Source organism: Hylobates moloch, unplaced genomic scaffold (genome assembly GCF_009828535.3).
Source record: "Hylobates moloch isolate HMO894 unplaced genomic scaffold, HMol_V3 SCAFFOLD_3, whole genome shotgun sequence".
In the NCBI taxonomy this organism is placed as follows: Eukaryota; Metazoa; Chordata; class Mammalia; order Primates; family Hylobatidae; genus Hylobates; species Hylobates moloch.
The window spans coordinates 32,643,684-32,668,378 of record NW_026652278.1 but is presented as its reverse complement, the minus strand read 5'-3'; the positions used below and the strand labels follow the sequence as shown (position 1 = coordinate 32,668,378).

Genomic DNA, 24,695 nt, shown 5'->3' with positions numbered 1-24,695 from the left:
GTGTGCCAGAAATCAGGCGAGATCTCCCTGCTGAAGCAGCAGCTGAAGGAGTCTCAGGCAGAGCTGGTGCAGAAGGGCAGCGAGCTGGTGGCCCTGCGGGTGGCGCTGCGGGAGGCCCGTGCTACGCTGCGGGTCAGTGAGGGCCGTGCGCGGGGTCTACAGGAGGCCGCCCGAGCTCGGGAGCTGGAGCTGGAAGCCTGTTCCCAGGAGCTGCAGCGACACCGCCAAGAAGCTGAACAGCTGCGGGAGAAAGCTGGGCAGTTGGATGCTGAGGCGGCCGGACTCCGGGAGCCACATGTGCCACCTGCCACTGCTGACCCATTCCTCCTGGCAGAGAGTGATGAGGCCAAAGTGCAGCGGGCAGCAGCCGGGGCTGGGGGCAGCTTGCGCGCCCAGGTGGAGCGGTTGCGGGTGGAGCTGCAGCGGGAGCGGCGGCGGGGTGAGGAGCAGCGGGACAGCTTTGAGGGGGAGCGGCTGGCCTGGCAGGCAGAGAAGGAGCAGGTGATCCGCTACCAGAAGCAGCTGCAGCACAACTACATCCAGATGTACCGGCGCAACCGGCAGCTAGAGCAGGAGCTGCAGCAGCTCAGCCTGGAGCTGGAGGCCCGGGAGCTCGCTGACCTGGGCCTGGCAGAGCAGGCCCCCTGCATCTGCCTGGAGGAGATCACTGCTACTGAGATCTAGGGCCCTCGGCACCCAGCTCTGTAGGGAGCTCTGCCAGAGGGGCAGCAGCTGCAGATCCACTTAGGCCCCAGGGTCCACGGATGACCCCAAAGGCTGAGGGCCCCAAAGCCACTTGTCTCCTAGGATCCAGGCCTCTGGGCTTCTGCCAAGAACTCGGGGTGGCCCTATGACTTGGAGGAGCAAGATCAGACCGCTTGAAGGTCCCCGTGTTCACTGTTACCCAGAGGCTCCTGTTACTACCCACTTCATTCCCCACCGCTGCCAGTGCCACTGCCAACCCTGTTCACAGGCGCTTCCAGCCCACTCCAGCCAGGGGAGCTGGGAAGAAGAAGGGGCTCCCTACTCTCCACATTCCCCCCGACCCCAAAGCCAGAGAAAGCCAGATGGCACCAGCTGCTCCAGATGTGCCTGCCCACATTGGGGGACAGGGCCGGGCCTGGGCTCGGTTCCCGGGTTTGAGCTCTGCAGCCTCTCTCCTGGAGTGAGGGGGCTGAAGTCAGACCAAAGGAAGAACTCAGAAATGTCTTGTTTATTTGTGTTTGTGACCAAGCAGCCTCTCCCTTCACCCAGGTTTATGGCCTCGTTTTCACTTGTATATTTTTCACACTGTAAATTTCTTGTACAAACCCAAAGAAAAAATTAAAAAAATTTTTTTTTGTTTAAAAATGAATGTGTGGAATAAAGAGTACAGGAACTTGTTTGACCCACACCCCCCCACCATTTGCTGGCTATTCTCCTCCCCCTCATAGAGCTCTCTTGGGGAGAAAAGGTGATGGAGGAAGGACAAATCCAGTAGAATGTCTGAGGTCTTAGTGGACCCCAACATGAAATGATCTCTCAGGATTTCAGGGACTAGGAAAGCCTTTCATCCTTTTCCTTGCACAGAATGCTGCTTGGGGTTGAGGAATGGATGCATTGACCCCTTCAGGGCCCTGTCTGAGAGTCTGTGTCCCTGGAGGCTTGGGCGACTCATAAGGGGCAGCGTGTGAGAAAGTGCCCACCAATCCCAAGCTCCAGACCTTGGCTTTCTCACCCCCTTTCCTGGCTTGGGAGGTGGGGGAGCAGTGAGTGCAGGTGACACAGGCTGCCCACTAGCACCTTGTCCTTGGATACTAAGGCAGAGCCTTAAGGACAGCTGAGGAAGGAAGAAAGTGGAAAGACGTGAGCCACCAGTGTGGCACTGGGAGGAGGCAGGGTGGGCAGGAGCTGGAGAGTTCTAAAGAAGTTGGTAAGAGAGGTCCTGGGGATAACGAGATGCTGGAGTCAGTGGGAGAATCTGAGGTTAGGGGAAGGGTCATGGGATGCGTGGGGAGGGTTCAGGCTTAGAATCAGGAGTCTGGAGGGCTGGGGAGGGGGCTGGGCTGGGAGTTGGCTGGAGGAGCCTGGCATCAGTGGGAGGAGTCTGGAGATTGGTGGGAGGTTCTGGGAGCCAGTGGGCAGGAACTGGAGCAGCATCAAGGGGTTGGTGGGCAGGCGAATGATTAGCAGGAAGGCCCCCATCAGTAAGGGCTGATGAGTCAGAGGGTGAGGGCCATGGGCTGGGCCCGGGGACCCTGACCACAAGCTCCATGGGCTCCCGGGCCTTGTTTCGATAAGCCCGACGGATGGTGTCTACTGCACGCTGGTGGGTCACCTGCTCCAGACTCTCTCCGTCCACTGCCACAAGCTCAAAGCCAGCCTAGGATGGGGTGAGAGAGTCACATACCTCCCTCCTCATGTCACCCTGCATCAGCCCCCAACCTGAAGGCAGTATCTTCTCACCTCCACCCACGAGGACACTCCTCCCCCATCTGGGTGGAGGGGATGGACAATGAGACTTTTGTGCCTGGAGTCGTTGGGGGCAGGGTGGGGCACAAGGGCTCTTTGTCCCTTGGGGCTCAGGCTCAGGCTAGCATGAGGAGACAGAGTTTTCCCTGGGCCTGCTCATCCTGCTCACCTGAACCCCCTCACCCCAAGCCTCCTCCCACAACCTGGGCTAAACATGTCTGGCTGGAAGCTGAGCATGGCCAGCCCCACCTCCTGCCCGGTTTTAGCTGTGGGCTGAGAGGGTGGGCCAGGGCATGCTTCACCCACCTGCAGGGCCCCACTGAGGAAAGCGGCCCCCCCAGGGAAGATCTTCTCTATCTTCACCATGGGCTGCACCTTGGACTCAATGCCCCCAGAAATGCTGATGCCTAGTGATGGGGAGAAACACCGTGTGAGAGTGCAGCCGGACCCCAAAATGCAAGCTCCCTGGAGAAACCTAGAATCCCATCCCCAAATCCAAGGCTCCAGCTTCTCCCACATCCCTACATTCTGTTACTACTCAAATCTCAACTCATTCCAAAATCCTCCAGATCCCAGCCCCTCAAATCTAGACCCCACCCTACTGCACCCCAATACCCCAAATTCCCTTTTATTTATTTATTTATTTTTTGAGACAGAGTCTTTTTTTTTTTTTTTGAGACGGAGTTTCACTCTTGTTGACCAGGCTGGAGTGCAAAGGCCCAATCTCGGCTCACCGCAACCCCCGCCTCCCGAGTTCAAGCGATTCTCCTGCCTCACCCTCCCTAGTAGGTGGGATTACAGGCATGTGCCAACACGCCAGGCTAATTTTGTATTTTTAGTAGAGACAGGGTTTCTCCATGTTGGTCAGGCTGGTCTTGAACTCCTGACCTCAGGTGAGGTCCTTGGATTCCCGAACTCCTCGGCCTCCCAAAGTGCTGGGATTACAGGCGTGAGCCACCGCGCCCGGCTGAGACAGAGTCTTACTCTGTCGCCCAGGCTGGAGTGCAGTGGCGCAATCTCAGTTGGGCTCACAGCAACCTCCGCCTCCTGGGTTCAAACGATTCTCCTGCTCAGCCTTCCGAGTAGCTGAGATTACAGGTGCCCACCACCACACACGGCTAATTCTTTTGTATTTTTAGTGGAAACGGGGTTTCACCATGTAGCCCAGGCTAGTCTTGACCTCCTGACCTCAAGTGATCCGCCTGCCTCAGCCTCCCAACGTGCTGGGATTACAGGTGTGAGCCGCCGCGCCTGGCCCAATACTCCAGATTCTTTTCCTAGGCCCAGGCTTCCTAGTGTCCCCTGCCGGGCCCAGTCCCACCTGGACTCACCTAAGGACTGCTTCATCTTGGACAGTGTCACTGTCTTCAGCTCGCCACTAGGGGTCTTCATGGCTGCCTCCTCGGCCGTCACCCCAGTTCCATTCTCCGAGGGCCCTTGCTTGGCCCCCACCTTGGCTGCCTCCCCATCCAGAGGTCGTGGCAGAGGGGGTCTGGCCTTCCGAGGCTTGTGGTAGCGCCCATTGGCCATGCTGGGGGCAGGGGTAGGCACCGGGGATGGGGAGCGTCTACCTGGAGACTTGCCTTGACCCCAGCTGCTGCGGCTGCGGCTGCGGCTGCGGCTACGGCTGCGGCTGCGGCTCTGAGCCTGGCCCCGGATCTGGCTCTGCGGAGGGTGCTCTCGGCTCAGGGGTTCTGTCAGCAGCCAGTTAGGCCGCGGGGGCCGGGGAGCCACGGGGGGTGGCTGGGGAGGGGGTGTGCAGGCACTTCGGAGGGGGGTGAAGGCATCTACTGGCACGTCTTGGAGAGGGGGGATCCCTTTATGAGGGTGGCGAGGGGCAGAGGCACTCGGGGAGACCTTGAGGCCCCCCAGCCGCTCCCTCAGGTCCCCATCATCTTCCTCCTCCGGGAAGCCGTTCACTGGCAGCAGGTAGAAGCCTCCGCGGCTGTCTGGGGAAGAGTGCCAAGGTCAGCTGCCCACTCCTCCCCTCCCAGCCTGGACCACCTCTCCAGGACCCAGGCCTTGCTTTGGTTTGTGTGGGGCCTGTGACAGCCAGGCCCAAGATTGTTCAGGCACCACTGCAGTGCGGCCCACCCACCGGGGAGGCAGACAAACATGTTCTATTAGAATCGCTTTTATTTATTTATTTATTTATTTATTTATTTATTTATTTATTGAGATGGAATCTCACTCTGTCGCCCAGGCGCAGTGGCGCGATTTTGGCTCACTGCAACCTCCACCTCCCAGGTTCAAGCGATTCTCCTGCCTCAGCCTCCCGGAGTAGCTGGGATTACAGGCGTGCACGAACAAGCCCAGGTGATTTTTGTATTTTTAGTAGAGACGGGGTTTCGCCATGTTGGCCAGGTTGGTCTCTACTCCTGACCTCAAGCGATCCACCCACCTCAGCCTCCCAAAGTGCTGGGATTACAGGCGTGAGCCACCGCGCCCAGCCTAGAATTGCATTTTAATACTTCCTGCTGGAATCGTTACAGTTCTATTTTAATGCGTCTAAGAAAAAATACGACTGTAGCACACCAAACGTAATTTCTCAGAGGTTACTGCATAGAATGAGACTAGATTTTAAAAGTGAGTGGTTTTCAAACCAACTATTAAGTAAGGTATAGTACAGGTGGTGACCAGCAGATGTGATAAAATGGCTCTGGTGGACAAGAGCTCTCCTTCAGGGAACCACAATGTGCCTGGATGCCACAACTGCCCCCAGTGGGGAAAGAAGTAGAAGGCCCATCCTCCTTTCCCTAATCTCCCCAGGGCTGTGCCCCTCCCTGGGCTCTGGGACTCTGACTGACCAGGCACGGGGGTGATAAGGTGACGCTTGGGCGGCGTGTCCTGCCGGGCTGGTCTCAAAGCAGGAGGCCGGACTGGTTGGAGAGATGAACAGGTCAGCCGCAAGGCACCCCGCCAGGCTCCGGGAGGGACGCAGCTCAAGGGGCTCGGCAATCTCTGCAGCCCTCTCCACCACCGGGTCCCATCCCCACCCCCAGCAGGGCTCAGGACCCAGAAGCCCCGCCCCCCACTGCTGACCTGCCCTGCTCTTGAGGGCCTCGAAAGCCTCCAGCTCCATAGGCATGACCATGCTGTCGAAGCGGCCCAGGTCTGTGGGGGCCACCACACTCCTGGGAGAGGGCGAGAGACAGCAGGGGTGGGAGGGGCAGGCAGGATTTCAGTTCTGGAGGTGCCAGGATACCCTTCAGCCCTTGGGAGGTTGGGGGTGGTTCCAGGGATCCCCTTCCTGCCCCCAAGCCCTCTCTGCAACCTCCTCCCACCTGATGTCCCGCAGCAGCAGCAGCTTCTCGGGCCTGTCGAGGATGGCCAGCAGGGGCCTCACCAGGTCCTCTATGCCTCCCTCGTGCACATACTGCAGATAGAGGCACCACAGGTCAGACAGCAGTGGGGACTTCCAGAGCTGAGTGAGGGGGACACCAGGGCATGCAGGTGTTTCTTCTACACATGTAGGGACCTATCCAGCCCTGCATGCCTTGGGAAAGGTTCACTCCACCCCCAGCTGCCACAGGGTGGCCTGATCTTGGTGACAGGGTGGAAGCCTGCAGTAATAACAGACCTGCAATAAATGGCAACAGCATCGATAACAGCTTTGGGACAGACACTTTTCTAAGCCTTTTACATACCGTCTCTCAGCAACCACCCTGAGAAATGGCATTAATTATTCCCGTTTTACAGATGCAGAAACTGAGGCTCAGAGAGAAGGACTTCACTCAAAGCCACAGAGATAATCAAGTGTGAAGAGGGATTGGAACCCAGGAAGTCTAACTCTTGCCTGCTCTGGTGCCGGAAAAGGATGTGCAGGGAGTGGACTCTCCTCCCCACCCCCACATCCCAGGCAGAAGGAAGGAATTTGAGCCAAACTCTAGGCTGTGTGCCTGGCTGTCCCAGCATGTGTCTGCACATAGACCTACAAATTAGGCTTTGTTCGGGGCTGGAATAGGAGGCTTGGGGAAGGGCCGGCTCTGCAGACAGCCTCACCAATCAGTTCCCTTGGGGGGGCGGGGTGGAGCCCCTTCTGCCTGGCACTGCCCGGATGCCACCAGCCACACCCCACTGACTCTGAAGACCTGAACACTGGGAGCCATCCCACTTGGACAGCACACCGCCCCCTCGTGGCGAGAGGGAGACTGAGTCAGGGACACGCACGCATAGAACACTTTCTATGGGCACAAGCACAGAGACAGAGCATGCCCTGGTGGTCAGAGTGGGTCATTCATAAATATCTAGAAATAAATACAATACAAACGATGTGTGTGGCCCCAAACCACACACAGTTACAGCGACTCACACTTACACATATCAATAATACATTCCCTTTTGTCTGGAGAGACACATGTGGTGCAGAACCAGCCTCATATGTGCACACGCTTTAAGTTCATGGACTTGGATTTGGTACCCACTAAGTGCCAGGCCCTGTACTGGGCAGCAGGGGCACAATGATCCTGTCTCAGATCTTCAGGAACTGGGTCTAGTGGGAGCGAGGGGAAGATGAGTCACATACCCCAGTGAACTACAAACCGTGGGCAATGGGGCACAGGGAGTCTCAGAGGAAGGTGGGAAGATCCCAGTGGGCTTCATAGAGGTGGTGGTATTTTGACTGACTCTTAGAAGATAGACGTAGGGAACAGCACAAAAGTTGGGAAGAAAGTGTTGCAAAGGTGGTGTGGAAAAATGAGTAGATAGTGGTTTAAACGTGGCCATGGGGTCCATGAAGAGCCTCCTTGCAGAGCTGCTGCACAGGTGACTATGTGAGTAGCGTCTCTGAGGTTGTGCAGGCTGTAACCTGTATAAACCTATGCGGCGGCCATGGGAAAGTGGAGGTTGGTGGGTTAGGGAGTTGAATCAGGGAGGACCTGCAATGTGAGAGCGGGGAGCGTGTACTTTATTCTGCCAAAGACAATGGGTCACCAGGTGGCTTGGGGAGTGTTACAGCGATCAGACAGGGGTTTCTTTTCTTTCTTTCTTTCTTTTTTTTTTTTTTTTTTGAGACGGATTTTCGCTCTTGTTCTCAGGTTGGAGTGCAATGGCACGATCTTGGCTCACTGCAACCTCCACCTCCAGGGTTCAAGAGATTCTCCTGCCTCAGCCTACCAAGTAGCTGGGATTACAGGCGCCCACCACCACGCCCAGCTTTTTATTTTTTTATTTTTTTATTTTTAGTAGAGATGGGCTTTCACCATGTTGGACAGGCTAGTCTCGAACTCCTGACCTCAGGTGATCCGCTCACCTAGGCCTCCCAAAGTGCTGGGATTACAGGCGTGAGCCACCGCGCCTGGCCAACCAGAGAGGGGTTTCTGATTCCTGGTCTAGCAGCTGTAGAGAGATGGCTCACATGGGGAGAGAGGGGAAGCCTGGGGTTCAGGGCTACATGCCCCAGTCACTAGGAGAACTTTACTCATCACTTCAGCCAGGGCTCCATCGCAGAGGGTCTGACCTCTTGGTGTGGGGGGCTTGGGTCAGGTTTGGGTGGTGGTTGAGTTCGGCAGGTGGTATGGGGGCACAGTGGGAGGTTTGGGCAGAGGAGAAGGGAGGGATGAGGGAAAAGGAGCTGCCAAAGAGAGAGTCCCAGAGCCCCACCTCGTGGCCAAAGCCTACATTGCAGGCCCACTGGAGGCTGGTACACGCTGCCCTACTTAGCCCTGGGAGCTGAGGGTGACACTTTCTGAGTTTAGCCCAAAGCCCCTTAGCTTCCCCCAGCACACACCCGCATCTGCAGCTCTGCTGCAAACCAGGCCTTGGTAACAGGATGCATAAATGACCATGTCTCAGTCTCCAGGTGACAATGCATGGACACACACACGCACACGCTAGCCAGACACATGCTTGTTCACATGCACACACACACACACAATCATGCAGTCATATCAACACAAACCAGGTACCCCACAGATACGCCAGTGCACACACCACACGGACATAAAACACAGCCCCACTTTGAGTACGGTGAAGGGTGAGGGAATCCACAAACAATTTTTCAAGACCTCCCAGCTTGCCCTCACACACAGTGTGCAGACTCCTCACAAAGAGCCCAGTGTACACACCCAGGCCTTCCTGAGACAGGGGCAGGAGAGGACCTGCCAGTCCTGGAGTGAGTGAGCTGTGCCCCATAGCCTCCCCAACAGGTGGGCCCCAGAGACTCCTTCAAATCTGACTCTCTCCCCACCCTGGGGCCCTCTGGTTCTTTTTGAAGTGGAAGGGAACAGAGAACAACAGTTTAGGTGTTGGGGGAGGCAAAGGATTACTTACTTGGGCAACAGGGGAGAGGACCTGGCATGAAGCCAGGCTTGCTGGCTGACCCAGGAGCAGAGGGTGGCATGCAGTGAAGGATGGAGGCTCAGAGAGGACAGAGGCAGGTGACTGCAGGGACTCACTTTCCCCACTTGGCACCTGTCCGCTCCTTCTCTTCTCAGCTTAAATATCACCTCCTCTAGGAGGGCCTCCCAGCCCACACCATCTAATGTGTGTCTCCTGGGTTACCCTCTCATGTTCTTTTTCTTCACAGCTCTTCATGTGACTCATCACCATGGGCGTTTAGGTTCTAGTGATTTTCTAGCTCTTCTTCCTGTGAGCTGGCAGGTGTGTGTGTGTGTGTGTGTGTGTGTGTGTGTGTGTGTGTGAGACAGGGGTGACTTCTGATTTTACTGACCACTAGCCTCCTGGCATCAAGCCCAGACACTGGTCAGTGGACAGTGGCCTGAATGAATGATGGGCTGGGTGACCGAAGGACCGTGTGCCAGGGCTGCGGATGGGATGAAGGCTTACCCGGGAGCAGTGGCGGGTGACAGCCAGCACCTCGTCATCAGTCAGCAGCCTCTGGGCCAGGTCCTGAATGAGGGGCCGCCGGCTCTCCCAGGCCTGAACCTGCTCATCCACATTAGGCAGCTGGCTGGAGGGACTCCCAGACCTGGCAGATAGCAGGGCCCGGCCCCTCTCTCGGTCTGCAGGGCAGGAGTCATCAGGGGAGGGGAGAGGGGCTTCCCTCAGCAGGGCTGGGCCCCAGAACTGGCCAGCTGAGAGCCCAGGTGCCTGGGGCAGAATCCTAGCCTAGCCTATATGCTCCCCACCATGGTTGCCCACAGCAACCTGCCCACCAATGCAGCACAAACCCCAGCCCTCAGCCCCAACACAGACCCCTATACCAGTCTGTTTCTTCATGGGGTCTTAGCCCAGTGCCCCCAGGGCCCCCTGAACATGCACTGTCATAGTAGTCTGTTCCCCACTGGAGCCCCAGCACAGGCTCCCTCATCACCCCCAAATATATCTTTGGCAGTCCCAACACAAGCTCCTAAAATGCACCCCAATATCTGTCTGCCACTCTATCTTTCCTAGTAAGCTTAGTCCAATTCTTTTAGCTGCCCCCAACATGTACCATTCTAGCTGCCTGATCCCCCATGCTTGACCCTGACTGAGTTTAGTCCAGAGCCACTTAGCTAGCCCCCAGCATGCACCCTTATCTGCCGCTCTACTGTAAACTAGGCCTTGGTAAAGGGATGCATGAATTACCATGTCTCAGTCTCCAGGTGACAAACTTCTGCACTGGGCCCACGCCCCCTGCTATGAAGAAGAAAGAGGCTCAGCTGCAGGCCTTGGCCCCCAGTCTGAAAATGGGGGTCAGGAGGGCTCAGGACAAGCTGGAATGGAAAATTAGACTGGAAGTAGGTGGGATAGGGAGGCAAGAGGCCTGGCCCTGAGGGGCTTGAAGGCAATGCTCAGTCTATGGACTTCCTTCATAGGCAACGGGGAGTCAGGACGATTTTGGATCAAGAGAGGGTGCAGTCTGAGCACTGCTTATGCAAATTCACTTGGAAGCAAATGTATGGAGGGAAGAACCTCAGGGACAGAGCTTGGAGAAGTACCTACCTTCAGGGGACAGAGGGAAAAAGAGGAGCCTTGGAAGGAGATAGAGGAGTGGTCAGAGAGGTGGGAGGAGAACCAGCAGAGGGCAGGGCCTTGGGAACTGTGGGAAGAGAGATGCGCTGACGGAGAAGGACCAGGCAGCCGTAATTCGAAGCGATTATCTCTCCCATGGTACAATCACCTTGAGACCCCAGAACATCCCACCCCAGGGCGAAGCAGCGTCCAGCTCCTCATTCTCTGGTTGTTTTGTTGATCCGACATCCACCCCCCTCTTCTGAAAACAGCACCCTGATTTTCCCCTGGGGACCCACCCCACTCTGTTCTTAGCCCGTGTACTTCAGGGTAGGTACATGACCCAGGCTGGCCAACAAAAGCACTTTCTCTCCCACATCACAGCGATTTATTCTGCATGGCACAGGATCTCAGCTGGGCCAGGGAGAGCTTACCCTGGGACTTCAGCTGGAACTATTTAAGGAGAAGCACTTTCCCCTGGGGGTGCTAGGCAATAGAGGCCATCTTACCCCCAAGTCGGCAAAGCCCCACGATAGCGAAGCCAACCCATGGGAGAGATGGAGGGGGACAGATGTCTGATGATGTTGCTCAGATGTTTAGACCCAGCTTAAATCAGCAGCTGAGCCAAGATGTGCTTTATTTTTCTTTTACTTTTTTTTCTTTAGAGATGAGGTCTTGCTATATTGCCCAGGCTGGTCTTAAACTCCTGGGCTCAAGTGATCTTGCTGCTTCAGCTTCCAGAGTAGTTGGGATTGGCCAGGTGTGGTAGATCACGCCTGTAATCCTAGCACTTTGGGAGGCTGAGGCGGGTAGATAGCTTGAGTCCAGGAGTTTGAGACTAGCCTGGGCAACATGGTGAAACCCCCATCTCTACAAAAAGATACAAAAAAATTAGCTGAGCATGGTGATGCATACGTGTCATGCCAGCACTTTGGGAGGCTGAGGTGGAAGGATCGCTTGAGCGCAGGAGGCGGAGGTTGCAGTGAGCTGAGATTGTGCCATTACACTCCAGCCTGGGCAACGAGCAAAACTCCATCTCAAAATAAAAAAAAAAAAGAAGAAAGAAAGAAAGAAAGAAAGAAAGAAAGAAGAAAGAAAGAAAGAAAGAGAGAAAGAGAGAAAGAGAGAAAGAAAGAGGAAAAGAAAAGAAAAGAAAAGAAAGAAAAAGAAATAGGTATTATTACCCCCATTTTACTCATGAGGAAACTGAGGCTCTCAGGGGTTGAGTAGGGACTCAGCTGGTAAGAGGCGGTGTGGGATCTCAACTCAGAACTGCTGGATGCCGAAGCTAGTGGACTTGACCTTGTCTTCCTGTTTGATCAACCCACTACTTACCTTTCTCTATGTCCAGGCGAGGGCAAGTTTTGGTCAGGCTCCCGCTGTCCGGTGCCCAGGCCTCTCTGCGCCCGTCCCGTGCTAGCCTCCCCTGCCGCCCTCCCTTGAAGAAGAGGTTCATCAGCGTCTTGGAGCGCTGCAGGGCACCCTTCTCCCCAGGAGACCCCGACTTCTCCTTCTTCCGCTGCTTCTTCTCCTCTGCAGACATGAGGGAGCAACCGGGGGAGCTGGAGGGGTGGGCAGAAGGGAAGGACGAGGGGCAGGGGTGTGGGGAGGGACAGAGAGAAGGGAGAGGAGAGGGCAGACAGGATCTGCAGCTATGCCGGGGTGGGAGTGCGGTTCCTCTTCCGACTTTCTGACCCTTTTCCCCACCGCACAGCTGTGGCTATGTGAGGAATCTCCCTTGAGGCCCAGTTAGAGAAGGGCACACATGCGTGCGTGTGTGTGAGCGACTGTGTGTGTAAATAGGCCTGGGAACTCCAAGATCCAGGAGCTGGGGTTAGGGCTGGTTCGGAGAACAGGGGCTGAGACTAAGGGTGAATGTGGGGTCCAGGACTAATTTAAAGTGGAGCCCACAGCAGGGTCTGAGCAGCCTGGAGCTTGGGTTGGGCAGGGGCTGCGTCAAGGCCTGGGGCAAACGGAGGTCTGAGCCCAGGACAGGGTCTGAGACAGGTTTTGGACCAGAGGCTGTGGAGAGAGCAGCAGCCACCCATCCCCCACGTACCCCACAAGGTCAGGTAGCTCTGGGAGCGCGTGATGGGGGGCCGGGGTCGGCTGAGGGCCAGCAGCAAAGCCGTCTTGGGGGACTCAGAGAGCGCAGAGTCAAGGCGGCGGCCGGGCTGGGGGCCTTCCGAGCGGATGGCGGTGTCCCTGAGGATGACTGTGGGCCGCACGCTGCACCAGGTCTCCACCCGGCCTCCCGCATCAGGCTCCGTCTGCATGGCTGTGTCTGTCCGCCCCCAGCCTGGGCCGCGGCTTCCGGGCTCCTCCCGCCCCAGGCAGACGTCCATGCGGTCCGAGGGGAGGGAGCCCGAGCTGTAGGGGGCGCTGGAGGCGCACGAAGAGACGCTGGAGCTGCTCTCAGAGGCCGGGGACAGCTGCTGCAGCACCCCGTTGCTCACTGCAGGGAGTAGGGACGCCAGGGATCGGCGGGCTTGCTTCAGGGCCCTGCCCGGCTTGCAGACCACCCTTGGGCTTAGGGGTGGAGGAGGCAAGGTCAGGCAGCAGCCTGGGTTAGAACCGCAGTGGTGAGGAACCCGCTGCTCTGAGATGCTGCCACTGACCTAAGGCATGTCACTTCTCGAATCACCCACCGGGACTCCAGACCCTAGGAGAGCCTGCATTTTATCCGCAGATTCTCAGAGGGGAGCCCAGAAATAGCTCTAGACTGTGTGAAGGGTCTTGGTTCCTGTCCTTTTCTCCTTCTCCCTCTCCCTCTCCCTCTCCCTCTCCCTCTCCTTCCTTTTTTTCTTTGAGACACAGTCTCATTCTATGGCCCTGACTGGAGTGCAGTGACGTGATCTCAGTTCACTGCAACCTCTACTTCCTGAGTTCAAGCGATTCTTGTGCCTCAGCTTCCCGAGTAGCTGGTATTACAGGTATGCACCACCACACCCAGCTAATTTTTGTATTTTTAGTAGAGATGGGGTTTCATCATGTTGGCCAGGCTGGTCTCGAACACCTGACCTCAGGTGATCCACCCACCTCAGCCTCCCAAAGTTTTGGGATTATAGGCATAAGCCACCGTGCCAGGCTTTTTCTTTTCTTTTTCTTTTTTTTCTTTTTTTTTTGAGACAGTCTCTCACTGTGTTACCCAGGCTGGAGTACAGTGGAACAATCACAGCTCCACAGCTCACCACAGCCTCAAACTCCTGGGCTCAAGCAATCTTCCCACCTCAGCCTCCCAAGTAGCACAGACCACAGGCCCTCACCACCACTCCAGTTAATTTTTAAATTATTATTATTATTATTATTATTTTGAGATGGAGTTTTGCTCTTGTTGCCCAGGCTGGAGTGCAATGGCACAATCTCTGCTCACTGCAACCTCCGCCTCCTGGGTTCAAGCAATTCTCCTGCCTCAGCCTCCTGAGTAGCTGGGATTACAGGCATGGGCCACCATGCCTGGCTAATTTTGTATTTTTAGTAAAGACTGGGTTTCTCCATGTTGGTCAGGCTGGTCTCGAACTCCCAACCTCAGGTGATCCACCCGCCTCAGCCTCCCAAAGTGCTGGGATTACAGGCATGAGCCACCGCGGCAGGCTTAAATTATTATTTGTAGAGACAAGGTCTCCCTACATGGCCCAGACTGGTCTTGAACTCCTGTGCTCAAGCGATCCTCCCACCTTGGCCTCCCAAAATGCTGGGATTACAGGTGTGAGCCACCGAGCCTGGCCCTTTTCTTCTTCAGAGATCCGGGCCCCACCCTCAGGCCTCAGCCCTTTCCCTCCAACCTTGGAGATCTGAGCCACTTACGTCGGTCCAGCCAGCAGTACTCAGAAACCATCTCCTTGTAGGCAGGATACCGGCCGGTCTCCTGGGGAGGGGATGGTGGGCATAGGAGGGAAGGGGGAGCAGTGAGGAGGGACAGTGAGAATGGGGCGGGGGTGACAGGATGGGCATAAACTTTCAACTTCATTTCTGTCCTCCAAATTCATCATGTTCTGGCCACACAGGCCACTTTCTTTCTGAACATGCCAAGTTCCTTTGTACCTCAGGGCCTTTGCACCTGCTGTTCACTCTGCCTGGAGGCCGCCCTGACCCCGAGATACAGGGGCCTTCCTGAATTACTCCATTCCATCTCTCTGTTAATTTCCTTAGAGCATTTGTCACTATCTACAAGCATCTAGTTTATTGGTCTGTCTCCCTCCAGTAGCAGAGAACTTATTTGTCCTGTTCACTGTTGTAGCCCCAGTACCTGGCACAGTGGCCGGCACATAGCGGGTGCTCAAAAATATTGTTGAATGAATGAGGGGCAGAATGGGAGTAAGGAGAGATGTTTGGGATAATCTGAGAGGAAGGAAAAGGAAAAATGGAATGGGGGAGAGGTAGAAATGGGTGGGGGAGGGCAGCAGAGGAGGCACCCAATGAAGCCTTCACCCCAAGTGAAGACTTGGGGAAGCAGAAGGGTAGAGCAGGGGCCAGGGCTGGGCACCAGGGGACAGTGAGGTGGCATCCTCCAGGAGCCGGAATGAGAAGACCTGATCCTCAGACAAGTGTGAGACCCACATGAATAATGAATCCAGCCACCTCCCGTGAAATCCAACCTCTGGCCCCAGCCCAGCCCTCCTAGCTGTATGCCCTAGGGATGCCCATCACCCAGGTCCTGTCCAAAGCCACAGCCACCACCCCTCCCTTCTGGGCAAGACATTTGTTCCTTTCAACCCTAGGCCTCCACCCTTCGTAAGAAAGGGGCACCACTCTAGCACTGTGGGGAGCAGGACTGGAACCACGCCCAGCCACTGACCAGCTGAGTAAGTGACCTGTTCGTGAGTTGCTGTGCCTCTCTAAACCTGTTTCTTCTTCTTCAAAACAGGGATGAGAACTATGCCTGTCTACCTTCTAGTGGCTGTGGGAACGTCATAAATTGCAGAGCATAATTAAGAACTAGGGTGGTCTGGGAAGCCCCTACTCTGGCCTCACCTCCCTACCCCCACAGTTCTGCCCACCTTGATGGTCAGCATGATGTGCGTTTGGCCCTTCAGCACCTCCACGGCCTGGCTGTGGCTGATGTCGTCAAACTTGACACCATTGGCCGCCAGGACCTGATCCCCCACCTTGATGCCATTCTCCTCGGCCAGCCCACCATGGTCCACTCTGAGGCCAGACAGGCATCAGTCTGATAGGCCTGCCCTCCATCACCCCACCCCAGACCCCCTTCTCTTGGACACAAGACTGCACCAGTCAAGCTCCTTGACCCTTCTACTGGGGCTTCCCACCCCCTCCCAGGCCCTCACTGAGACAGGTGGTTGGCCAGGCCTCACTTGCTGACCATCCCCACATCCCAGCCTAGGCCCCACTCCAGACCCCATTCTCAGTTCTACCCCAAGACACTTCCTGCCTCAGCCCTCACTTGGACACATAGATGCCCAGGCCAAACTCCTTGCCCCCACGGATGTTGAAGCCCAGGCAGAAGTCGTCGGAGGTTGTATATAGGTGGACGATGCGCCGGACGCCATCTTCTGAGCTGGTGTCGGAGGGTGTCGAACCGCACTTCTCCACTACCAGGCGCCGATTCACCACATCCACCCTGGACAACAACAGGGGGCCCTCAGGTGGGGTCCTCCATCCTCTGCCACCCACCACCCTCCCAGCAGCTCTAACAACGGCAGGGAAAGTGGGGGTTGCCTTTGGGGCATAGGTTCATTAACTGGGAAACCAGCCTTATTGCCTCTTTTTATTGAGCAGCTGCAATGTGCCAGGACCATTACTTTTTTTTTTTTTTTTTTTTTTTTGAGATAGGGTCTTGCTCTGTCCACCCGGGCTGGAGTGCAGTGGTGTGATCATGGCTCACTGCAGCCTCAGCCTCCTGGGCTCAAGCAGTCCTTCCACCTCAGCCTCTTGAATGGCTGGGACTACAGGCACATGCCCACCATGCCCAGTTTTGTTTTGTTTTGTTTTGTTTTTTGAGATGGAGTTTCACTCCTGTTGCCCAGGCTAGAGTGCAATGGTATGATCTCAGCTCACCGCAACCTCCGCCTCCCAGGTTCAAGCGATTCTCCTGCCTCAGCCTCCCGAGTAGCTGGGATTACAGACATGCTCCACCACGCTCGGTTAATTTTTTATTTTTAGTAGAGATGGGGTTTCTCCACATTGGTCAGGCTGGTCTTGAACTCCCAAACTCAGGTGATCCGCCTGCCTCAGCCTCCCAAAGTGCTGGGATTACAGGCTTCAGCCACCGTGCCTGGCATTTTTTTTTTTTTTTAGAGAAGGGGTCTCGCTATGTTGCCCAGGCTAGCCCCATTTCTAATCCTTACAGCACCCCTGTGGAGAGGTGGTGTTTTGCCTCTGGGTTTCACAGCAGGAGCAGCAGCAATGTAGCAGCAGAACCACTGGGATCTGGGAGAGCAGAGCTATTGGAGGAGGGCAGGGGAGAGATGCGGCCTCTCCTTATTTTGAGGTCAGGCCTTTGGATCCCCTGCGTTTCCTGTGCCAGCGAGCAGGAGGAGCAGAAGCCTCTCCTGCCAGTGGGTTTTGGGTGGTGGTAGGGCTGGGGTGGGCTGGGGCAAGGCCAGGGCTAGGATGAGGGAGTTGCTGCTCACCACGTGGTCTTCTCCTTGGAGAACTTGATGCCCGGCACACGGCCCATGCGCCGCACCATCATGTGCAGGCGGCTGCTGCCGGTCAGCACCTTCACGGCGCTACCCATGGTGGTGCTCTCCAGGCTCAGCCCATTCACCTCCGTGATCTTGTCCCCCACGCACAGGCCAGCCCGCTCTGCACCACAGGATGGGAGTGGCTAGCATGGGTCCCCAGGGTGGGGCTGAGCCTCCCCCATCAGATGGAGCTCCCTGGGGTCAAACTGAGCTCCTCAATCAGAGTGAGGATTGTCAGAGCAGGGGCTGAGTGTTCCCAGTGCCTAGGGATCTGTCCCTCAAACCATTCTGCTGTGAGGGTTGGCCCTGTCTCCCCATCAATCAGGTCCTCCAGAGCTGGGGACTCTTCCGTCTGTCCCTGACAGCAGCATCCCCTGCCATTCACTGAGATTGGAGTCACATCCTAAGCCTGGACTTCGGCCTGGGGGTTCCGCTTACCTGCACTGCTGCCTTCCTCCACTTTGCTGACGAAGATGCCCAGGCCGTGCTCTGAGCCCCCGCGCACGCTGAATCCCAGCCTCCCTGCTGGACTCTTCTCCACCCGCACTGAATGGATGATGTCACTTTCATCACTGTTGGCTGTGAGGACAGGGATTTAGGGATGCCCCCATGTTCATTTTGGGCACAGAGGGCCCCTGGGTTCCCCAACTTGGGGCCTGCAAAGGCTAGGTTGCTGGGCACAGTCGCACAGGCACGTGGGGGCCTAAATGCAGTGGGGCAGGTCAGCCCATTTCTAAGGCCCCTCTGGGTGATTTTTATAAAGAAACAGGGTCTTGCTCTGTCATCCAGGCTGGAGTGCAGTGGTGTGATCATGGCTCACTGCAGCCAAAAACTCCTGGGCTCAAGTAACCCTCCTGCCTCAGCCTTCCAAGTAGTTAGGACTACAGGCACACACCACTGTGCCTAGATTATTTTTAAATTTTTTGTAGAGGCAGGGTCTCACTTTGTTGCCCAGATTGGCCTCAAATCCCTGGCCTCAAGCAATTCTCCCACCTTGGCATTCCAAAGTGCTGGGATTACAGGTGTGAGCCACATATCCTGCCCCCTCTGAGTGATTTTGAGACCATGGGCCAGGAAGGTGTGAAAGAAGGGTGAGATCAGCGGGACAGGACTCTACGCTAAAGACACTATTCTCTAGCCAGGTGTAGTGGTGTATGCCTGTGGTCCCAGCTACACGGAAGGCTGAGGCAGGAGCCCAGGAGGTCGAGGCTGCAGTGACCTGTGTTCACACCACTGCACTCCAGCCTGGGTGACAGAGTGAGACCTTGTCTCAAAAGAAAAAAAAAAAAAGAAAGAAAGAAAAAAGAAAAAAAAAAGATACTGGTCTCCTTCCTTCCTAATATGTGTGCATGTGTGCGTGTGTGTGCGTGCGTGTGTGTATGTGTGTGTGTGTGTGTGTATCAGTGCTTTCTGAGCTTCACATGCCCATGGGCCTGGGGTAAGCCAAATTAATAAACAATTCTAATACTCCGAGAGTCAGATGGACAGACAAGAAGGTTCAGGATTCTGTTCTATGGGGGATGGTTGAGGGTGTCTGGCTTCATCAGCTTGCAGCATAAATTAGTATATTAGCTCTATCTTCAAATGCTTGTAGAGCTACCCTGTGGAAGGCATTAGATGTTTTCATCTGTGTAAACAGAACCTGCCTGCAGTACTCTTGCTCACACAGTGGAATTAGACAGAGGCAGATTTTTTAAGGAAAAACTTTCTAAAACATTCAGCTGTTAGAAATAGGCAGGGTTTTCTTTCTTTTTTTTCCCCAAGACAAAGTCTTGCTCTGTCGCCCAGGCTAGAGTGCAGTGATGCAATCTCGGTTCACTGCAACCTCGGCCTCCCAGGTTTAAGTGATTCTCCTGCCTCAGCCTCCCAAGTAAGCTGGGATTACAGGTGTGTGCCACCACACCTGGCTAATTTTTGTATTTTTAGTAGAGATGGGGTTTCACCATATTGGCCAGGCTGGTCTTGAACTCCTGACCTCGTGATCCGCCTGCCTTGGCCTCCCAAAGCGTTGGGATTACAGGAGTGAGCCACCACCCCAGCCTTGAAATGGAAGGGATTTTCTTTTCTTTTTTTTTTTTTATTTTTTTTTATTTTTTTGAGATGGAGTCTCGCTCTGTCACCCAGGCTGGACTGCAGTGGTGCGATCTCGGCTCACTGCAAGCTCCACCTCCCAGGTTCACGCCATTCTCCTGCCTCAGCCTCCTGAGTAGCTGGGACTACAGGCACCCGCCACCACGCCCGGCTAATTTTTTGTATTTTTAGTAGAGACGGGGTTTCACTGTGTTGGCCAGGATTGTCTTGATCTCCTGACTTCGTGATCCGCCTGCCTCGGCCTCCCAAAGTGCTGGGATTACAGGTGTGAGCCACCACACCCGGCCAATGGAAGGGACTTTCTAAGACAGATAGTAAGCTTCCCATCTTTGGAGGCATGCAAGTTGGGACCCAGCAAATCTCTGTCTGGAATGTTATGGAATCCCTGAGAGCCCTTCCATCTGTTAGACTCTGTGAGTCTGGAAGTCAGGGTTCTAGGAACTACCTGGCTACACAGGGAAAGAAACCCCAAACCACACCACACTGCAATATGTATGTGCCCAAGGTGGCCCTCTCCATCACGCTGGGGAAAGTAGGCGGGGAAGGGGGCTCCTAAAGGCTGAACCTGTCGGGTAAGGATTTTTTTTTTTTTTTTGACGGAATCTCTCTTCTTCTCCCAGGCTGGAGTACAATGGCTCAATCTCGGCTCACTGCAACCTCCGCCTCCTGGGTTCAAGCGATTCTCCTGCCTCAGCCTCCCCAGTAGCTGGGATTACTGGCATGTGCCACCACGCTGGGCTAATTTTTGTATTTTTAGTAGAGACAGGGTTTCACCATGTTGGCCAGGCTGGTCTCGAACTCCTAAACTCAAGTGATCCGCCTGCCTCGGCCTCCCACAGTGCTGGGATTACAGGCATGAGTCACCGCGCCCAGGCCAGGTAAGGTTTCTGTAAGGACTCTGATGGGTGGGATTTTGATGGGTGGGGGGAAAGTGGGGGGCACTAATGAGGGGGAAAGAGCCAGGGAGGCTCAGCTGTGGGCCCTTGAGGAGGCCTTCCAGTTACAGAAAAGCAAGAAGGCTAGAGGGGTAAGTTGGGTCCCAGGTAAGAAGCTGAGATTTCTTCATGGGTAAGGGTTACTCTAGAGGTGTTTGACAGGGAGAAATCACACACACACACACACACACACACACACACACACACACACACTTCAATTTGATCTAAGAGAAGTCAGGTTACAGGACACGGCCAGGGCAGCTCAGAAAGAAATCCCCAAGGGCAGCCTGTGGGGAGGGGTGATGCAGGACAGATGTGGGGGGCCAGGGCTTTCCCAGCTGATTAGATTACACAGATCTCAGAACACTTTCAGCCTTAGCCAAGGAGGCTTTTGCTCCCTTGCTACCAACCCTCTCTCCTCAGGGCCTCACTGGGGCCTCCCTAGGGCCCTGGGTCAGGGAATGTGAAATCTGAGGTTTTCCAGGAGCCTGGGCCCTGCAAGGATGGAATCTTCTCTACTTCCACTGCCCCAGCCTCTCCCCCAGGTGCTCCACTGCAGCCCCGGCACTATCCTTGCTTCCACTCTTGCCCCCTTTAGCTATTCTTTATACAGTACCCAGAGTCAGCTTTTACATTAGATCATGTCTTTTCCCTGATTAAAAACTTCAACACCTGTTCCTGCTTCTAGCACTCCAGTCTCCTGGGGTGCTTCCAGTTCCTGCCTAGGCTTTCCTCTGCCCACCCCTCCGCCCTCCCCTCCCTCACTGAGCTCTGGCCACACTGATCTTCCTGTCCCTCGTGGAGGCCAAGTCCTTCCAGTGTCCCCTCTGCCTGCAGTGCTCCTGCCCAGGCCTTTAGAAGGTCAGCTCCTCTTCCTCATTCCCCTCCTGGCTCAGACACCACTTTCTCAGAGAAGGCTTCCTGGAGTGTCCTACCCCTCCTCCCAGTGAGTCCCTCTTGTAGGGCTTCTCAAAGCTTGGTCCTGGATCAGCAGCATCAGTGTCATCTGAGAACTTGCTAAAAATGGGAATTCTTTCGCTTTACCACAGACCCACTGGACCAGAAGCTCTGGGACTGAGCCCTGCAATCTATCCCTGAATGAGACTTCCCAGCAATTCTGAGGCATCTGAGGTTTGAGAAGCACCATTCTATCATATCATCAGATGATCACCTTCTGACTCTTTCCATCCTTTGTCGTCGTTCACTTATTTGTGTTATTTATCTGTCTCTTTTCACTAGACCGTAAGTTCAATCATGGTAGGGACTTCGTAATTCTCTTCTAGTGTATCTCCAATATGTTGGACAGTGGTTGGTATTTGATAAGTATTTCTTTGAATAAGTGAAAGAATAAATGGATGGATGGATGGACAAACGAGGAGAGTGAGGAGAAATGCATTAAGGGTAACGCTTTCCTGGATTAAAGGTAATGCATTTTCTCTGGGACCAGTTGAATTTAAGGAGCTGGTGGGATCTCATGGGGCTGATGTAGGTGGCAATGTCCCTTCTCCCACTGTTTATTCCTTATCAGTTATTTTACTCCCCGGGAGTGATCCAAATAATAACACGGGGCAGGGTTCCAGGCTCCGGTGACTTGGGAGGTATTCATGCTCCGGCAGAGGGGAGAATTCTGAGCTCAGAGGGTCCTTGCCCAGTCAGAGGAGAAGCCAAGTGGTCAGAGCAACTCTTCAGTCCCTCACTGCTAGGAGATGCTGCTTCCTTGGCTGCACAGTGGCACTAGCATGAGGCAGAGAGAGAAAGCAATCATGAAATCCCTGGAAGAGGATCTTTAGAGGGACGATATAGGCCAGGCACAGTGGCTCATGCCTATAATCCCAGCACTTTGGGAGGCTGAGACCGGAAGATCACTTGAGCCTAGGAGTTCAAGACCAGCCTGGGTAACATGGTGAAACTCTGTCTCTACAAAAAATAAAACAAAATAAAATTAGCTGGGCTTGGTGTTGCATGCCTATAGTTCTGGCTACTCAGGAAGCTGAGGCTGGAGGATCACTTGAGCCCAGATGTTTGAGGCTGCAGTGAGCTATGATCACACCACTGCACTTCAGCTTGGGTGAGCAACAGAGCAAGACCCTTTCCCTCTTAAAGAAAAAAAAAAGACGTTATAAACAGCCCTTGCATCATACATGGGCAAAGGGAAGGGGAGAGAGAGAGAAAGAGAAAGAGTGTATCAGAGGGAGTATAGCATAGTTCTTTTAATAGAATGGGACTAATAAAGACGGTTATGTGGTGCCTGCTTCCCTTTTCCCCAATGTCTCCTAACTCCTCTGGGGACTTCTGCTCCCTCACCAGAATGACCATGGTGACCCTCAGCAGTGCCCTGTGCTCACCAGAGGGTGAAGCATAGACTGGTGTATGACAGGGGTGAGCATGCCAGGCCACTGGTGGAGGAAAGCCTGCTCCCTGAGCAACATGCCCACCCCTGCTCCGGTGGCCTAGGGAGGGGAACAGAGATGCCCTGCTGGCTCAGAGGGGGAGGAGCAGGGCCTGAAGAGTCCAGTCTGGGATCCAGCCAGGGGAGCTCTGCTGGCTAAGAAAGAGGAGAGGAGCTGGAGATATTTATCTGGCCCTGCCCACAGAAAGCCCAGACTCAGGGGTCCTGGCTCCGCACCTGGCATTCTAGGTCCTGTCTTGCTCACCAGCTCTTAGTCACCTCACATCTGTCACTGCAGCCAGGCTGGCTCCTAAGTGCCCACCTACCATGCTCCATGCTTTTCACTTCCAGCCTTTGTTGGTGATAGCTCACCCCTGCCACCAGCTGTTCTTATTGCTCTGTCCTGCTACACTATAGATTTCTGGAAGGTGAAGAGGGAGCCTGATTTCTCTCTAGGTCCCTTGTAACACCTCCCCAAGGCTGGTATAGAATTGGTGCTCCATGAAGCGGCATTAAGCAACTACATAAGCTTAGGTCTCCCCTTTCCTGATGGAGCTCCCTCTCCACCCTCAACCCTCCTCTTCTGAACATTTGCTGTGCTGCCTTCATTCCCCTCCTTCAGCACAGAAGCCCTGAATTCTGTCTACCCGCTTGGGCACGGACTCCTCGCAGCCCAGCACAGAGCTTGTCACACAATGGACTGGTTGATGGAGGATGTCCTTCTTTATCCTGCCCCATCCCCCAGAAGTACACACAATGGATCTGGAGAAGGGCAGAGCCCATGGGAGAAAGAGGCCAGTTCAATCCCCTGCCTTGCCCACCTGGGGCTAGCGTACCACACGCATGCCTGTCCCTGCTGCCGTGGCCTTCTCTCCCTCTTCTGACCCTTCTACGACCCTGGACCCCTACAGGATTGGCCTGGAGGAGAGGCCAAGGGCAGGTGAGGAAGAGTGTATGGGTTCCCAGGCGGCCTGCCACCTCCCTGTGACTCCTATCTCTTGAATTCCCCCAATCATACTGGCTCTGCCTCCTCCTGCTGAGTTCCCACTCTCCCCTACCCCTACCCTCCCCAACCCAGGACAGTGGCTGGGTCTCGCCCCCACCTTCGATGGGGGAGTTGATGAGGATGACGCGTCCCATGGGCGATGAGGCTCGGATTCCGCGGGGGGGCCCGTTCAGCAGCCGTTGCTGCTTCCTTAGCAGGTATCGCGTTGCGGTGGAGCCTGAGTCGCTGCCTAGGTGGCCTCGGGAGGAGAGGGAGCTCGGAGAGCCGGAGCTTAGGTCTCCTAGGCCCAGTGGGTCGAAGCCCACTGCGAAACCCTGCGCCATGGCGGCTGGGCTAGGGCGACACCCTACAGGTCCAGAAGGAATCTGCTAGCTCTGGAGAGGGCAGCCCCGCGGGCTTCGAGCTCCATGAGCCTCTGTGCGGGGCTGGGGTCTCAGTAACGTGAAGGCCCTCGTCTGCGATGCCTCTCAGAAATGTGAGCTCCAGGCCTGGGCAGGGAGAGCAGGGATGAGGGAGGGGTGTAAATGTTTCCCCTGCTGCCCCCCAAAACTTCCACCCCTCCCCGCTGGTTTAAGCATCCTGCCCTCCCATGCCTTAGGCCCCCCTCCTGTCTCACCCTAGGCCAGAGAACTGCCCCGTCCAGGCACCATCGTGGACTCTCGCTAACTTTATACAAGGCAGATGGGAACCTTTCACCCCTCATTCCTGCTCGAGGCTGAGTCATCCACTCCCGTCCCTAGTCCTCAGTAGAGGTTGAGAGTGGAGTTGGGATTACTGCGGGCCCTAGGGCTTAGAGAGGTGTGAGACAAAAGAGAGGTCAGGACAGCTCATGGCATCACCTCTCTCATGCACATGCGGGCATGGGGGTGGCCCGGGGTAGGGCGGGGGCGGCGTGGGGCGGGCTGGGCCTCGAGGATAGGGCTTCAGGACCTTAGACAGCTGAGGCCCAGGAAGCCCCCCAGACACCCGCGGGCTCCAGGCAGCGGCTCCGGGTCTAAAGAGGCTGCATGAACCTCTCCCAAGCTTTCGGGGAGGATCTGCTGGAGAGGGGTCCCACGACATCCCGCGCAAAACCCAGGGCCAGTTCCCTCAGAGAAGTTCTGGGACCCAGAATGAAGCACCCCAATATCAACTCGGCCTTCCAGGTCCCCCACCCCTTTGTGCCTGGTCCCCCTCACCTAGTCGCTGATGTGGCGCCGCCAGCCTTGTCAAACCACCCGCAGGCGAGAGCTACTGCTGCAGCCGGCAAACCCCACCCACGCTCCGCGGAGGCTGCGGGAATT

General features: G+C 55.5%; 2 protein-coding genes across 19 annotated transcripts in view; one reads left to right on the top strand and one right to left on the bottom strand.

Moving 5' to 3' along the window:
• Positions 1 to 1,293, top strand: part of LZTS2 (leucine zipper tumor suppressor 2) — a 61,653-nt gene extending 60,360 nt beyond the window's left edge. For all 9 annotated transcript variants that reach the window (XM_032179934.2, XM_032179961.2, XM_032179942.2 and 6 more), the window contains one exon: positions 1 to 1,293. In XM_032179934.2, the coding sequence (XP_032035825.1) occupies positions 1 to 684 (684 nt within the window). In that variant the 3' untranslated portion in view covers positions 685 to 1,293.
• Positions 1,192 to 24,674, bottom strand: PDZD7 (PDZ domain containing 7). 10 transcript variants are annotated; one of them, XM_032179839.2, is made up of 17 exons: positions 24,591 to 24,674; positions 23,510 to 23,900; positions 17,430 to 17,570; positions 16,938 to 17,112; positions 15,749 to 15,925; positions 15,345 to 15,492; positions 14,152 to 14,212; positions 12,404 to 12,799; positions 11,680 to 11,877; positions 9,979 to 10,029; positions 9,238 to 9,413; positions 5,736 to 5,827; positions 5,494 to 5,585; positions 5,259 to 5,330; positions 3,783 to 4,400; positions 2,758 to 2,858; positions 1,192 to 2,362 (listed from the first exon to the last, which is right to left on the bottom strand). In XM_032179839.2, the coding sequence occupies exons 2-17, from the start codon at positions 23,733 to 23,735 to the stop codon at positions 1,979 to 1,981; spliced, it is 3,108 nt and encodes a 1,035-aa protein (XP_032035730.1). In that variant the 5' UTR covers positions 23,736 to 23,900; positions 24,591 to 24,674; the 3' UTR covers positions 1,192 to 1,978. The 10 variants fall into 10 exon arrangements, 7 of the variants coding, with proteins under 7 accessions (XP_032035730.1, XP_032035747.1, XP_058292068.1 ...); XM_032179856.2 differs by lacking the exon at positions 5,259 to 5,330; XM_058436085.1 differs by lacking the exons at positions 15,345 to 15,492; positions 16,938 to 17,112; positions 24,591 to 24,674 and having other exon boundaries at positions 23,510 to 23,596.
• Between the last annotated feature and the right edge of the window lie 21 nt (positions 24,675 to 24,695).

Excerpts from the sequence above, each read along its gene's own strand:
- PDZD7 (XM_032179839.2), bottom strand. The coding sequence starts at position 23,735 with ATGGCGCAGGGTTTCGCAGTGGGCTTCGACCCACTGGGCCTAGGAGAC. Across the intron at positions 15,926-16,937 it reads TCCAAGGAGAAGACCACGTG|GGTGGATGTGGTGAATCGGC; the intron begins GTGAGCAGCAAC and ends GTTGTTGTCCAG. Across the intron at positions 14,213-15,344 it reads ACATCATGCTGACCATCAAG|GAGACCGGCCGGTATCCTGC; the intron begins GTGGGCAGAACT and ends TCCCCTCCCCAG.